We start from the raw sequence: 15,780 nt of genomic DNA, 5'->3' as shown, positions 1-15,780 counted from the left end.
TTAACCTTCATCTCTCTGTTAAGGGCCTGGGCAGCCACCATCTAGATGGGTATCCATTTAGAACAGCTATCTGTTCAACATTGTGTAGACCTTCATTATTACCAACTCTGATTATAATCCAGGTAGCCAACATTAGAGCTGATCATAGTCATGGAATTCTAAATGCCTGCTGATTGTGGGCTTTTCGTCTATCACTATGGAGTAGACGTGGAAGAAATGGAAGGAAGTTTTAGCTCTGAAAAACAGAACTAGAGAAATGGCCAAAAGAAAACAAAGAGGGAATAGGAAGATGCATAAAAAAGATAATAAGCAATTCTTGCAGAGTAAATAGTTGAAAGGTGACCTTGGGAATAATGAACTGATTGTAACTGACCTGGGTCTAGAGAAAGATCTAACCGAAACAGGGGTTTTATAAGTAAAAAAAGTCACACATAAAAAATAATGAGTAAATAAGAATTCAATAAATATTAATCCAAAAAAGAATTACAGAATAATCCCCAAATGGCAATTCAGGCAACACATCAATCTGAAACAAGGGGGTCCATCAGGGTGGTAACCATGTGGATTTCCAGGAGGAACCTCCTTTTAGAGGGCAGGTGCTGCTACAGGGAAGGCACACTTCTTGGGGCCCAGTAGATGACACAGTTTCATCAAGGGGATCTGGAGCTCAACCCCTCAGTTGGATCACACTGGCTGGGCAAAAACCTTGGGAGATATGCTTTAGACACATGCGTTGTTGCTCCTGTGAAAGATACTTCCTCTAAAACATTCTACGTTTTTGTTGTATAAAATACCTAAGGGAAGTGCCTTATATCAAGTCAGATTATGTATGTATGTATGTATGTATGTATGTATGTATGTATGTAAAATCAGAATATTACACACACACAATATATGTAGTATATGCCATGACTTTGGTGGGTAACGGATTTATTTATTTTTTTGCTCCACCTCAAGCAGCAAAAACTGTTTGGCTAGGCCTGCCTTTTAATTGGTGGTCACAGGAGATGAATTTGCAGAAGGACCAGAGCTCAGTGATACAGCATGCGGTACATGCAGTTCCAGGATCAATTCTCATCAGGAAAGTCTCTCAGAAATCCTGGAGAGCTGTTGCCATGATCTGTGTAGACAATAACGAGATAGATTGATAGTACCCAACTTAACAGTCCAGGATCTATCCATGTTCCATGGCAGTACTGCAGGTGGACCCTGATGCAGAGAGAAAACAAAAAAAGTAATTTTTGATTGGCTAAAATATCACATGATTTAAAGTCTAAACCAAAATTTTACATAATATCAGCATTCCTGCCCGAAATCTACATTTGGGTTGGTAATATCAAAATTGTGGGATAGAGCCATTGTGCAAGACTTTGCCAGTGATATGCTCCTTGAGCCTTAATAGTCCTGTAAGGTCTTAAGCTAGTTTACATTCCTGGCTTGTTCTACAGATAGGGATGATAATTTCCCCGCTTGATTGAATTTGAAATGTACAGTTAGAGATTTCTGGGAGGAGAATTTCCAAAATATAATTTGGATCCTAAAGTGGCTTCAGGTTTCTTCAGGTATGAAAACATTTGCTGTCCTTATTTATGAAGAGGAAAACTTCCTTCTATTCAAATAGCTTATCTTGGAATCCATGCCTGGTTTTTTTTTCTGATTTAAATATGAGCAGAACCTTTCTGCCACTTTATCATAAGTTGGCAGCATTTGAAAAATCATCATGTTACTCCTTCTATCACTGGGATATACTGTTGTGAACATATTTAAAGAGTTTGATTAAAAAAAATAATGCTCCATTGTGTTGACTGAGGGTGTGCCTCATCCTGCTTGGCAAACAGAAGTGGTAAAAACCAAGACACTAAAAAATGACTTTAACCAGCTCTGGAGTTAAGAATTTAGTTTTCCTTCCTTATAGTATACTGGCAGAGACAAAAGGAAAGGAGACAGATAAATAAAGGAAGTCATTAACAAAGCCAATCTAGGAAAAAAGACATACTAAAGGAAAATTTCTTCAGCAAAGGATCATTACCTTGCCGTGGTGCTGGAGCTTGAGCACCTCAATGATGCCATGAGCTAAACCGTGAAGGGCCACCCAAGACGGGAAGGTCATGACAGAGAGGTCAGACTAAATGCGGTCCCTGGGGAAGGTAATGGCAACCCACCCCAGTCTTATTGCCGTGAAAACTAAATGGATCAGTACAACCAGAGATATGTCGGTATACCATCGGAAGATGAGACCCCCAGGTCGGAAGATGGTCAAAATGCTACTGGGGAGGAACAGAGGATGAGTTCAAGACGTGATGACGCAGCTAGCTCAAAGCCGAAAGGACGGCTAGCGGCCAACGGTGCTGGTGGTGAACGGCGAATCCGATGTTCTAAGGATCAACACACCATTGGAACCTGGAATGTAAGATCTATGAGCCAGGGCAAATTGGATGTGGTTATTGGTGAGATGTCAAGATTAAAGATAGACATTTTGGGTGTCAGTGAACTGAAATGGACTGGAATGGGCCACTTCACATCAAATGACCACCAGATCTACTACTGTGAACAAGAGGACCACAGAAGAAATGGAGTAGCCTTCATAATTAATAGTAAAGTGGATAAAGCAGTGCTTGGATACAACCCAAAAAACGACAGAATGATCTCAATTCGAATTCAGGGCAACCCAACTAACATCACACTGATCCAAATATACACCCCAACCACAAATGCTGAAGAAGCTGAAGTAGAGCAGTTCTATGAGGATCTGCAGGACCTACTGGACAACACACCTAAAAGAGACGTTATTTTCATCACAGGAGACTGGAATGCTAAGGTGGGCAGGAAAATGACACCTGGAATTACAGGTAAGTATGGCCTGGGAGAACAAAACAAAGCAGGACATAGGCTGATAGAATTTTGCCAAGACAACTCACTCTGCATAACAAACACTCTCTTCCAACAACCTAAGAGACGGCTTTATACGTGGACTTCACCAGATGGACAACACCGAAATCAGATTGACTACATCCTTTGCAGCCAAAGGTGGCAGACATCTATACAGTCAGTAAAAACAAGACCTGGAGCTGACTGTAGTTCAGATCACAAACTTCTTCTTGCACAATTTAGGATCAGACTCAAGAGATTAGGGAAGACCCACAGATCAGCTAGATATGAGCTCACTAATATTCCTAAGGGATATGCAGTGGAGGTGAAGAATAGATTTAAGGGACTGGACTTAGTAGATAGGGTCCCAGAAGAACTATGGACAGAGGTTCGCAACATTGTTCAGGAGGCAGCAACAAAATACATCCCAAAGAAAGAGAAAACCAAGAAGGCAAATTGGCTGTCTGCTGAGACACTAGAAGTAGCCCAAGAAAGAAGGAAAGCAAAAGGCAACAGTGATAGGAGGAGATATGCCTAATTAAATGCAAAATTCCAGAGGTTAGCCAGAAGAGATAAGGAATTATTTTTAAACAAGCAATGCGTGGAAGTGGAAGACAACAATAGAATAGGAAGGACAAGAGACCTCTTTCCGAAAATTAGAAACATCGGAGGTAAATTCCAGGCCAAAATGGGTATAATCAAAAACAAAGATGGCAAGGACCTAACAGAAGAAGAAGAGATCAAGAAAAGGTGGCAAGAATGTACGGAAGACCTGTATAGGAAGGATAACAATATCGGGGATAGCTTTGACGGTGTGGTCAGTGAGCTAGAGCCAGACATCCTGAAGAGTGAGGTTGAATGGGCCTTAAGAAGAATTGCTAATAACAAGGCAGCAGGAGATGACGGCATCCCAGCTGAACTGTTCCAAATCTTGCAAGATGATGCTGTCAAGGTAATGCATGCTATATGCCAGCAAATTTGAAAAACACAGGAATGGCCATCAGATTGGAAAATATCAACTTATATCCCCATACCAAAAAAGGGAAACACTAAAGAATGTTCAAACTATCGAACAGTGGCACTCATTTCACATGCCAGTAAGGTAATGCTCAAGATCCTGCAAGGTAGACTTCAGCAATTCATGGAGCGAGAATTGCCAGATGCACAAGCTGGGTTTAGAAAAGGCAGAGGAACTAGGGACCAAATTGCCAATATCCGCTGGATAATGGAAAAAGCCAGGGAGTTTCAGAAAAACATCTATTTCTGTTTTATTGACTATTCTAAAGCCTTTGACTGTGTGGACCATAACAAATTGTGGCAAGTTCTTAGTGGTATGGGGATACCAAGTCATCTTTTCTGCCTCCTGAAGAATCTGTATAACGACCAAGTAGCAACAGTAAGAACAGACCACAGAACAACAGACTGGTTTAAGATTGGGAAAAGAGTGCGGCAGGGCTGTATACTCTCACCCTACCTATTCGACTTGTGTGCAGAACACATCATGCGACATGCTGGGCTTGAGGAATCCAAGGCTGGGCTTAAAATCGCTGGAAGAAACATTAACAATCTCAGATTACTGCAAAGATTACTGCAGATGCTCTCTACAGTCAGGAAATCAGAAGACGCTTAATCCTTGGGAGAAGAGCAATGACAAATCTCGATAAAATAGTTAAGAGCAGAGACATCACACTGACAACAAAGGTCCGCATAGTTAAAGCAATGGTGTTCCCTGTAGTAACATATGGCTGCGAGAGCTGGACCATAAGGAAGGTGAGAGAAGGAAGATAGATGCTTTGGAACTGTGGTGTTGGAGGAAAATTCTGAGAGTGCCTCGGACTGCAAGAAGATCAAACCAGTCCATACTCCAGGAAATAAAGCCAGACTGCTCACTTGAGGGAATGATATTCAAGGCAAAACTGAAATACTTTGGCCACATAATGAGAAGACAGGACACCCTGGAGAAGATGCTGATGCTAGGGAGAGTGGAAGGCAAAAGGAAGAGGGGCCGACCAAGGGCAAGATGGATGGATGATATTCTAGAGGTGACGGACTCGTCCCTGGGGGAGCTGGGGGTGTTGACGACCGACAGGAAGCTCTAGCGTGGACTGTTCCATGAAGTCACGAAGAGTCAGAAGCGACTGAACGAATAAACAAAAAAAAAAAGGAAAATTTGGAGAAAATTCACAATAGAACAATGTATTTTTATAGGAAGAATAAGAATTCTTAGTTTTGTGCATTTGAATGGGCAGAATATAACAGTCATTTACTCATTTTGCAGATATTTGCAGTAGCTGGGTCGTACACTGCTCAGCCAATATGTAGTTGGCTTAATTTAGGGTTGGCTGTTGTGCAAAGCCAACCATTGTGATTTGCAAACTATGTTTTATGTATTAACATACTATTTAGCATCCAGTCAATTATGGATTATTGAATTAACCATGGTTAAAATCATAGCTAAACACAGTGTGTGAATCTAATCTATAAGTAACTGTTAGGCTTTGCCTCGCTGTAATTAACCACAACACATGAAGGGAGCCAATGTCGTGTAGTGGCTAAGGTGTTAGACTAGGGCTGAAGAATCCAGGTTCATGTCCACCTTCAAGCATGGAAGCTTATTGTGTCACTTTGATTTAATCAGCATTTTTCCATTCAACCTACTTCACAAGATTTAATTGTTGTGGGGAAAAATGGACAAGGACATCTATGTCATGTCACTTGAGCTTCTGGAAGAAAGATGGGATCTAACTCTCACCAATGAATAATATTATTGTGACCTGACAACATGAGATTTGGCCTGATCCCCCAGATATTGCCTTTATCTCATCACCAGGCTTGAGTGAGACAGATCTAAATTGTCATTTCTATATTATACAAAGTCATTACTCCCTGCTCTACACCATTATCAACAGCAGTTTCAAAGTGGGTAATTCTGTAATGTTTTGCCACTCATTACTTTGAAGGTAGAGGCATGCGACAAGTAATGGGCATGATCAGAGTTGTGTTTGAGGAATGTTGGACAGACCCCCTCCATTATGGACACTGCTCTGATTCCACCTCACTCATTTGTCCTCTCCATTAGCACCGCATTTCCTGTATTTCTTTCTGACTTGTCGCCTCCCCCTGCTTCATATTCTCTCCAGGTTTCTGCAAGGAACATGTGAACAGACCTCATAACTATATTAGAGGAAGAAAAAGAGTGTATTTGTGCTTATCTGGCAATTCCCCTTAGGTTACCAGATGTCCCACAAAAGGACATGTCCTCCCTTTTGTCCTCATGTCCTCTGTCTGCTGGGCATAGCCTTAAAATCAAATATTGTCTGGCTTTTTGAGTATTGTTTTTTTTTAAAAATTGGATTGTTTTCACAACATTAGTCATTCAAAAGTTTGCATATTGTGACCTTGTAAATTGTCTGCTTCTTTCTTTCCCTCTTCCATTGACAGACTCAAAAGCCTAGATTTACGTTATTTATTTCTTGATTCCAGCAATCGGCTTCAATCCAGCCCCTTCAAATCTATAATCTCTGTAATTTGTAAATCACATTACTCATCATACATTTCTATGGTGAAATTTGGAAACCGTGTTGTCATTGATTCTATATTATTGCTAATTTATGGTAATTTAATTTATTGCTAATTTATAGGGACGCGGTGGTGCTGTGGGTTAAACCGCTGAGCTGTCGATCGGAAGGTCGGCGGTTCGAAACTGCGCGGCGGGGTGAGCTCCCATTGCTAGTCCCAGCTCCTGCTCACCTAGCAGTTCGAAAACATGCAAATGTGAGTAGATCAATAGGTACCGCTTCGGCGGGAAGGTAACGGTGTTCCGTGTCGTCATGCTGGCCACATGACCCGGAAGTGTCTACGGACAACGCTGGCTCTAAGGCTTAGAAACGGAGATGAGCACCGCCCCCTAGAGTCGGACACAACTGGACTTTACGTCAAGGGAAACCTTTACCTTTACTATGTTCTTGAAAATAAGGATTTGTTGGAAAAATATTGCGATTGAAAAACCAGTCTTCCTGATGCTGGAAAAAGTAATTTCATGTTCATGTAGGCCTAAGTACATTTTTTCCCCAGTTTTACACTGTAATTTTTGTTGCAGGTGCCAAGAAAGTTAAACAGTTGGTGTGTCCTCCTTTTCTCCCCATTTGTCCTCCTTCCCAAATGTCCAACTCCTCCTTTGCCTCTTCAGATATCTGGTAACCCTATACTTCCCTGTAGTAGTTTTCAGTCAGTTCCACCGACAAAATAAGACAAATAAGGGTGGTTGTCCAGTTTCAGCTAGCTCACTCTAAAGGATCTAGCTAGTTTTACAATAGCAAAGTCTGCTTCTCTATTGTTTGGGACAAGTTTTGCCCCCGTAACTTTCCATTTGTTTTTGTTTTGTTTTGCATTATTTTAACTCAGGAGCTGCCCAAAGAGGGTGTGGGAGGAGGTGGAGGGGAAAATGAATGAGTCTAGAGAATCCCAGGCAGAGATCTGAAGTCAGACCAGCCCCAATCCTGCTGCAGTTCCTTGATGCTGGGCCTAATAGTAGCAAATAGGAATTGGCAAACGTTACACGGGTACTGATTTGTGGCTGAGCGGATAGCATAACTCAATAGTGAGGAAAGGCCTTTGGAAACAGAGCAAGTGAGCATCCTCATTTCCAGTCAAGTGTATTCTAATATTGCAAAAACAGCATTGTTGTTGTTTACTTGGAACTTTCCACCAGCATTTTCATCTAAAGCAAAGAAAGGCCACCTGGTGTCTTCCAAATATTTAAGACTTCAACAACTACCAGCCTCAGCTTGACACGTCCAAAGGAAAGGATTGTGGAAATTAGTTCCAGAAATCTGAAGGGCACAAGCATTCTAGGAGAATATGCAATTGATTTGCAAATTAGTTTGCAGCACTGTTCTAATTAGAAAAAATTCAGTGTCTCAAATTACTGGAGTTACTGATGTTACTGTTTCTTTAAAAGTTCTTAGGTAAGGTTTAAGTTGGTCTTTTCATGCATTGTTGAGTAGTAATGAAAACAGTGATATGAAGCTGCAGTGGTTTATTTAGGCAACAGGGAAGTATTCTTTCTGGTAAGGGAGCAGGTTGAAATTGATGTCTTTGCAGGTGGCAAGTGGAGTGCATCATAGGAAGAAGAGGAAAGCAGCAGTGTGTACTTAGCATCAGTTAAAAAAAGGCATTGTTTGCAGACTACGTGGGGGAGGGAGAGGAAAGATGGCTTCCGCAAATAAAGCAAGGCACATATGTGAAATTGTGGTCTGAAGAAAACATTCCAAAGTCTTGTGGCTGCCTGTGTTCCTTCTGCTACAGTGCTTTGTGAGAAGACAAGGAAAGTCTTCCTGGAATCAAGCTGAGTGATTTTGTAGACTTTGTGTAGTTTTCCTGGCACAGCAGAGAAGTAATTTGCCATTGTCTTCTTTTGGATGCTTGGAAAGTTACTTGATTCCCCAGACTATCCTATAGCCTTGAGATTTTCGGAGATTGGCCAAGGTTGGCTACATGCTCCCTAAAGCATGTCAATCCCAATTCTTTGCTTACTGGGTATTGGTCATCTTGAGCCAGGTTGGCATAGTGGTTAAAAGGACTGGGCTAGAAACAAGGAGACTATGAATTCTAATCCCACTTTAGGCATGAAGTCAGCTGGATGAGTTTGGCCCAGTCACTCTCTCTCAGCCCTAGAAAGAAGGAGGCAATGGCAAACTATTTCTGAAAAAGTTGCCAAGACAACTGCATGGAGTTGCCAGGAATAAGACTGACTCGAAGGCATACAAAAATTTTACCATCTTAACTTATTTGGCTTCTTAAACTGTACTTTGCTCCTTATCAGTAAATGTTTCATAGAAAACCAGTCTGAATACTTTGCTTTCATTGCAGTGAAAAATGGCTACCTAAAATAGCTGTACACAAATTGCTTCAGAGTGTTATGCTTTTACTTACACATGGTACTAAACACATTACACACTGAACAGTAAATCTACCTGCAGAGGTCCTTGAGAAGCTTAACATAATTTAATTGACTGAAGTATAAATACACAGTTATTTTTTGCGGCTGGAAAGAGGGTGATATAATATGCTAGAGCATGATGGTCTCATACAATGAGGATAAAGAATTAGTTAGCATTTGTACCATATTCCTCTCAAAATTAGGTTAGATTAATTACTGATATCTAAATGGAGTTTCTCAGTATTTTTTATGAATAACATTTCTGACATTTTAGAATAATGAATTAAAATAATGAAATACTAAGGAAACGGGCATGTGTGTCAGGTGTGAGTTCAGTCTTTATTAAGCTATTCTGTCCTTTTTATACAAACGTTTTCCAAAGCAGCGGCTTCATTACAAAAAGCTTTCTTATAAAAATTAATTGAACTAGAACCACAAACCATTAAAAGCCAATAAACTTGCATTAAGGTCACAGGGGCTCCATTAAGGCCTTTATTTTGGGAAGCATATGCCACTTGGCTTCACTATTAACTGTATCCTGATAAGAATTTTTTGAATAGAAGTGAGACTGAGAATGTCATACACTTAGAGCATACATTTATGATTATTGCCAGTGGCAACCGAAGGAATGCAAGGAACGGCAATACATGAAGGGAAGCCATACATTGAGCACTTTCCACCACCTCCTGAAACACAGATTAGTCACACAGCAATCCCAGTTAAGACTTGGAGTACTTCTCTCACCAAGATTTACATTAGGGATGGGATATCTGTGACTCCCTCATTATTGTTCCCAGCATTCCTCAGTTCCATTTCAATTTATTAAGGCCATTAGCCAGCAAACAAATGCAAAAGCAAGAAGAGGCCCAAACAGAAAACCAAAACAAACATCATGTAATCATATACAGTGTTTAGGTTTATTTTCCCTCTAGATCCCTTGCTGCAGTCTTGAAGCTAGGTAACGAAACCTCCTACATTCTATGTAACAGACCATGTCTGGAAGACGAAAATCAACATGGAAGTCATAGTTGGATACTGCTGTTAAGAGAAGGAGAATAAGATTTCAGCCGACTGTCAGATAAAATCTACAGTATAAAAGAACATGGACGATCGATTCATCCTCTTCTGTGCTACATGGACAGAGACAATGTGCTACAGGAAAATTGAAATATCTGTCCTGTAACAGCACTGAGGGGAGGGCACTGCCTTAATAAAGGCTTACTGGTATTTTTGCTGTATCAATGTATGAAGGTGGAACCATACTTCTCCCATTAAATGTTCTGGGTATCTTGCAGAAGCTGGGTATTTGGTTTAGATTATTATGAGCCATCAAGTCAGTGTCGATTCTTAGTAACCACATAGATAGACCTTCTCCAGGATGAGATTCAGATTATACTGAAGCTCAATTTCTAGGAGTTGTTGGACAATCATGTTTGTTTGTTTGTTTTTGCCTGAGACCAGCCAAGGTTCAATAAAGGAGCCTGGGAAAGCCACATGAAATCAGCTTCTGCTTGAGGTACTTCTTCCCGGAAGGTTTAAACATATCACTTAAAACGAAGTGGAGCATCCTAATGAATAATAATCTAGCTTGAGCCAATCATTAAATATTCAGGCTTATTTTTCTCTCCAGATCCCCTGCTAAAGTCTTGAAGCTAGGTAACAAAACCTCCAACATTCTATGTTCCATCTAGGTTTTTGTTTCTACTCTAACCAGCCCTGATTCTAGCCTAAGGACTGCATTAGAAACACTTAGGAATGCTGGATATAGAACTATGAAACTAGAACATACAGATTAAAATGGTCTAAACTTGGAGTATGGGCCAAGAGGCACCCCAAGTAATAGTTGTGCTTAAAGCCTTTGCTTGGACATTATATAATTATAAGCAAGTACCGGTTACTTTCTGAATAATGACACTGTAAAATTGCATTTGTAGTTTTTTGGGCCAATGTCTCCAACTTGGACTGTTCTTTCATTGACTTGTAATATAACCCCAAGGCACTTGAACATTTTTACTTGTTCTTCCAGTATTCCCCACCACTGGACACACTGACAAAGGGCCAGCATATTCTTCCCCCATATCATTACAAAACTTAATTTTTTAAAAAAGCTGATGCCTAGGGAACATGATAAAGATTCACTCACATTTCTTTGGTTACTTGGCCCTGTAAAATTACTATTTGTTGAATCACATTTAGGAATTTTTTAATATTAAAATAAAGCCTTCTTCAAAGTGTTCTTGACTCGTCATTTCGAGATGCGCCTGTGTAATTTATTTGACAGCGATATGGAAGCAGTTTATCAGGGCCTTCTTGCAAGATTCTTTTGTTGACTCTCCAGTCTAGCTTTTCAGCACTAAAATCTCCAGGAAGTCTTCCACTCAGGTAATAACCTGGACTGGTTCTATTCAGCTTCTAAAACAGACATGATCAGCTGGGTGCTGCTAACTGTTGAGACACTCATTTTATTTTAACATTAAGTTATATACTGCTTCTTACTAGGCATGCAGGTTAGAGCTTTTTGACAGTTTAACCATGAGTCGTTTTGTACAGAGGAAAAACAATGGCTTTGCTTAATATTATAGCTCTTGTAAATAGAAGGGCAAATGCTGATATAAATCTGTATATTACTAAAAAAATTTTTTTTAAATCTTGTGCTTTTACTGTAATTCTCATACCATACCACACTCTTGAATTAGGTAATGAAATATTTGTTCTATCAGAATTAAGAGTTGTGCATTATTTATTCAAGGCATTTTTTAGATATCTAGCAACAAGAGGTTTGTTGGTCATTAAAGCTGATTTTTATATATTGAATAACCCAAATGAAATGTTGTGGATTTGCTATATCCTCTAAGATTGTCATAGTGCATTTCAGTATCAAATATTAACTTTAGGATTTATCAAAGGAAATCTAAAAAACTGCCTCAGTGGGCAACTGAGAATTTAGAGATGTAGGATAATTTGCACTGAATTAAGCAGCTGTACTTAGGTTGGTCCTCTTCAGCACCTTTTACTTTGACCCTCTGGGATTTGGCCTCAGACCTTTTGGTTCAGTGTCTCTAGAATGGCAGTCAGTTACTTGAAAATTATTGTGTACTACTAAAATGAATCATGTTATACTCTTGAGAATAAGAACTGCAAATATCATTCCAACATTCCACCCAAAGCAGCTGCTTCTAATTACCACAAGCAAAATATAAGTTACGCTTCCACTATTTGCTTTCTTGAAGTGAATAAATCTGGGAACAAGAAATGCCATACAGTACTCCCCAGCTAAAATCTACTCCTTCCCTTTATATTCCACTGAATAGCAGAGAGATTCAGTTACTATTATTTCTACCAACAGGAACTTGATTGTTAAGAATCTGCAGGTGCTACCAGAAAGTTTTGGCCCTGAAATAAGGTAAGAGTGAGCATGTCTTCTTCCTCTTCTAAAAAGTATGCTATTAAAAGTCTACAGGACAATAAAAAGCCTCTGCAACATAAAAAAAGAAAATAATACAGATTCTTTGGGGAAATCTAGATGGCCCTTTTTTTACTGCAGTTTTAAGATTTTAATAAAATCTGTTTTAAAAAAGTTACTAGTTGCAAAAGCTGGTCTGGAATTACTGTTGTTGAGGGCCTTGCTAGTTCAGTTGCAGTTCAGATTTTAAATATATACAGATGCCTGGCTATCTTTAGAATGCTGAGGAGCTTTTTCTGTAACAAGGAAAACTAAGCAAACCAAAACTCAGAAAAAATATCAGGCAAATAGTAGAAGGCTACACATGGGAGGCAATGGGCGGCTGTTATGCTAAACCTTAACCTTTTAACTAGTTTACTGAATTAGCTATTCCAGGCTGGGTTTATGGATCAAACTAAGCCTGAGGGACCGTCTCATCCCCATTGCATCAACCCGTCTCAAAGGATCATGCAGAAAGGGCATGTTACGGACCTCATCTGTAAGAGAATTCCATCTGGCGGGGTCCAGGAAGCGGGCCTTCTCTGCAGTGGACAGATTCCATCTCTTGTGGCCTTTCAAAAACAACTAAAAACCTGGTTCTGCCACCTTGCCTGGGGCAGGGAGGGAAGAAGTCACTCCTGGAGATGGCTGGTGCCCTAAAATGGCCTTTTAGATATACATGAGCATTATTATATCTATCGTCACTTGGATTTTATAGTATATTTTTATATTATATTGTTATATTGTATTTGATATTTATGTTTATGATATTTAATGCTTTTATCATGATTGTAAATCACCCAGAGTCCCTCCCTTTGGGGGAGATGGGGGGGGAAATATAATAAATAAATAAATAAACTGTGGTTTATAAGATACTGTGGCTGTGTTCACATATTCTGCTAAGTTCAGACTAAACAAATCATGTGGTTTAGCACAGTATGTGAACCCAGCCAATAGCATCTGGTCTTCCTATAAGATACCATAAATGTGGCTGAGCAATTGTATCATAAAAGCTTTATCTGGAAGCACTCTAGGCCCTTAGCTTTTGTTAAATCTTTCAAAACTGGAGCACATGACATGAGATTTCCCTCATCTTATTTTAAACCATATGCCTCCAAACTGTTTTAGAGATGTTCTAGTCAACTTCACCAAGATTGCCTCTAATCCTTTGTGGTTTGCATATCTTCAAAGAAATAATCATAACATTAAATTATCCATTAGATTCCAGATGTGTTGCAATTGGATCCAGAAGAGATTTGTGCAAAAGTCTGAATTTTTATACAGTTGCATCCAGGATGGTCAAAACTCATTGATGGGCTTTAACTTTATGCTGGTGTTTCTCATTTTGGATATGATTGTGTCAGGGATTCCCAATTTTTTTAGGGAGTGGATGCATCTGAAATATTTGTAATTATCCAGACAGTGGGTTTCTCTTCCCTTGATGTGTTCAAGCAGTGGTCAAAGAATCACATTGTCAGAGATGTATTAAGTTGGATTCTTAGATTGAGAGGGCAGACTTGATAGCCTAAATGCCCCCTCCCAAATATATGGTTCTATATCATCACTGAAAGGGGACAGGGTGGGTGGGGGAACTTGCCAATTAACAAAATGATTGCCACGGTGAACCTGACAAAGTGAAAAAAGCTGAGCAGGGAGCCAACCAGGGACCAAGAGAGCATCTATGCCCATATTTGGCACCATGTTAACAACTCTTAATAATCTGTAATCTTGAAATATAAACTAATAAGACAGTGGCTTCTGGCCTTTTTTTTTTTTAATGGAAGTGATATTTCACCTACTGTTTCATGCATAGATGTAACTGGAACTAGAATGCTTCCCGCAAAAGAAAGTGAAGTAAATAAATCACAGTGACAATTTCATAGGGCATATTGCCCCCTGTACGCTTTAATTTCATGGGAATGTAGCCGGAAAGAAGCGGGACCGACGCCTGTAGGCTTCATTGGGTCATTCGCTGGTCTCGCCTTACACTGCCCTATTGCAAGCTCCACGAAAGAGAGCGGCAAGTCTTCGACTCAGATGGGGAACCCTCTGTCCCGCCAGTAAGAGGGGACGCTTTCCAAACTAGTTTGCGAAGAAATGCCTCAACAGCGCCAAGGCTCCTTGTCCACGGAGCAAAACCACTTCCGGGCTGGACGGACGGCGAGGGAAGGAGGCCTGGGCCGCTTTCCGAGCAGCGGAACGAAGCAAGGAGCAGCTCCCGGGCACAGCAGCCTCCTCGGGCCAGGGACAGTCAACCAGGGCTGGGCAGAGGAGAGCCGGTCACTGGCACCGAGTCTCTTCGCTGGCGTGCGCAGGCGCGGAGCCACCGGGGGCAGCGCCGCCTCCGCCCCCACCTTCAAACAGCTTTTGCGGGCTTTCGACGAGGAGGGTGGCGCGAGGTTTCCGCTTCTCTTTAAAGCGGCCCGAGTGGGAGATCTTGAGATTGCGGCGGTTGCCGCTGCCCGAGGAGGGCGGCTGGTTCTCCCGAGAGTCTGACGTGTTGGGTGGGGCGAAGAGGAACTCGGAGGGCTCCGCCGGCGGCCGGGGCGCTCCAGAAGTAGCCGGCAGGGTTTCTTTGCATTTCTTTCGGTTGGTCAGCGATTTCCACCAGGTGCCCGAGGAGCCCTTGGCCCCGGGCCCGCCCGAATGGGTCTTGGCGGCGCTAGTGCTGTCCGCCATCTTCTGAGGGCACAATGCGCCCGCGTCCCTCCTTCCTCGCTCAGGTCGGGCACTGCGGGGCAAGGCCGAGGTTCCTAGGGGAGAAAAGGGAGGAAACGGCTCAGCGAGCTGTCGGGTCTGGCGCCCCCACGGCTCTCGGTGCAAGGAACCGGGGACGGCGGTTCTCAGGGCGCGTTGCATTTGAGCGCTGTTGCCGATAGAGACACCACAAAGGGCGTATTTATAAGCACATACAGTCACCAACTATGACTTGCTACCTCTGAGCCTGGCTATTTATCTACCAACGTATTTTAATATTATGTTACTCCAGAAGAGCTGCATTACCTTTGCCCCCACAGGGACGTATTCCCACCCTCCAATCGCGCCGCAGGAGCTGAAGAGTTAACCTGACTCCTGTGCGCATCAGCAGTGTAATCCGCTTTGTAAGCGTGCAGCACCCCCGGGTTTAACTAACAGCAGAGCTGTCTTCGGTCCGGCTGATAATGTTTACTTCTGCTCAGCCCCAAGCAAGGCATTCAAATGAAGCTCGTGAAAAGTAACAGTTGCAGCACTAACTTTTTAGCCAACTGAGAAAATAAAATAGACTGTTATTGGTTGCATGTCCTTTGCTGGTTGGGCCAGTCAAAGTATTCATGGGAGGCTGTTATAAAATGGCTGGACTTGTTAAGGGGAAAAAGGAAGAGGGATATGAACATCCCATTTACAGAATTGGGACACATTGAACAGCTTGTTAGTATCTTGCTTTCAGGGATGTGGCTCTTCTTGAGTGGCACAGAGTTTTTCAGTATCAGTTTTGTTCAAGAAGGGCTGTGTCCATGCCTAAAGACAACAGCAGAGAAACTATGCAAAC

At 41.5% G+C, this 15,780-nt stretch overlaps 1 protein-coding gene across 1 annotated transcript; it reads right to left on the bottom strand.

Moving 5' to 3' along the window:
- Positions 1-14,122: 14,122 nt before the first annotated feature.
- On the bottom strand, positions 14,123-15,090 carry PRR15 (proline rich 15). Its single transcript, XM_063303828.1, has one exon. The coding sequence runs from the start codon at positions 14,928-14,930 to the stop codon at positions 14,532-14,534; it is 399 nt and encodes a 132-aa protein (XP_063159898.1). The 5' UTR covers positions 14,931-15,090; the 3' UTR covers positions 14,123-14,531.
- Positions 15,091-15,780: the final 690 nt, after the last annotated feature.

The sequence above is a fragment of the Candoia aspera genome, chromosome 4 (genome assembly GCF_035149785.1).
Source record: "Candoia aspera isolate rCanAsp1 chromosome 4, rCanAsp1.hap2, whole genome shotgun sequence".
Classification (NCBI taxonomy): Eukaryota; Metazoa; Chordata; class Lepidosauria; order Squamata; family Boidae; genus Candoia; species Candoia aspera.
The sequence above is the reverse complement of the archived record's forward strand: the minus strand, read 5'-3'. Positions and strand labels throughout refer to the sequence as shown.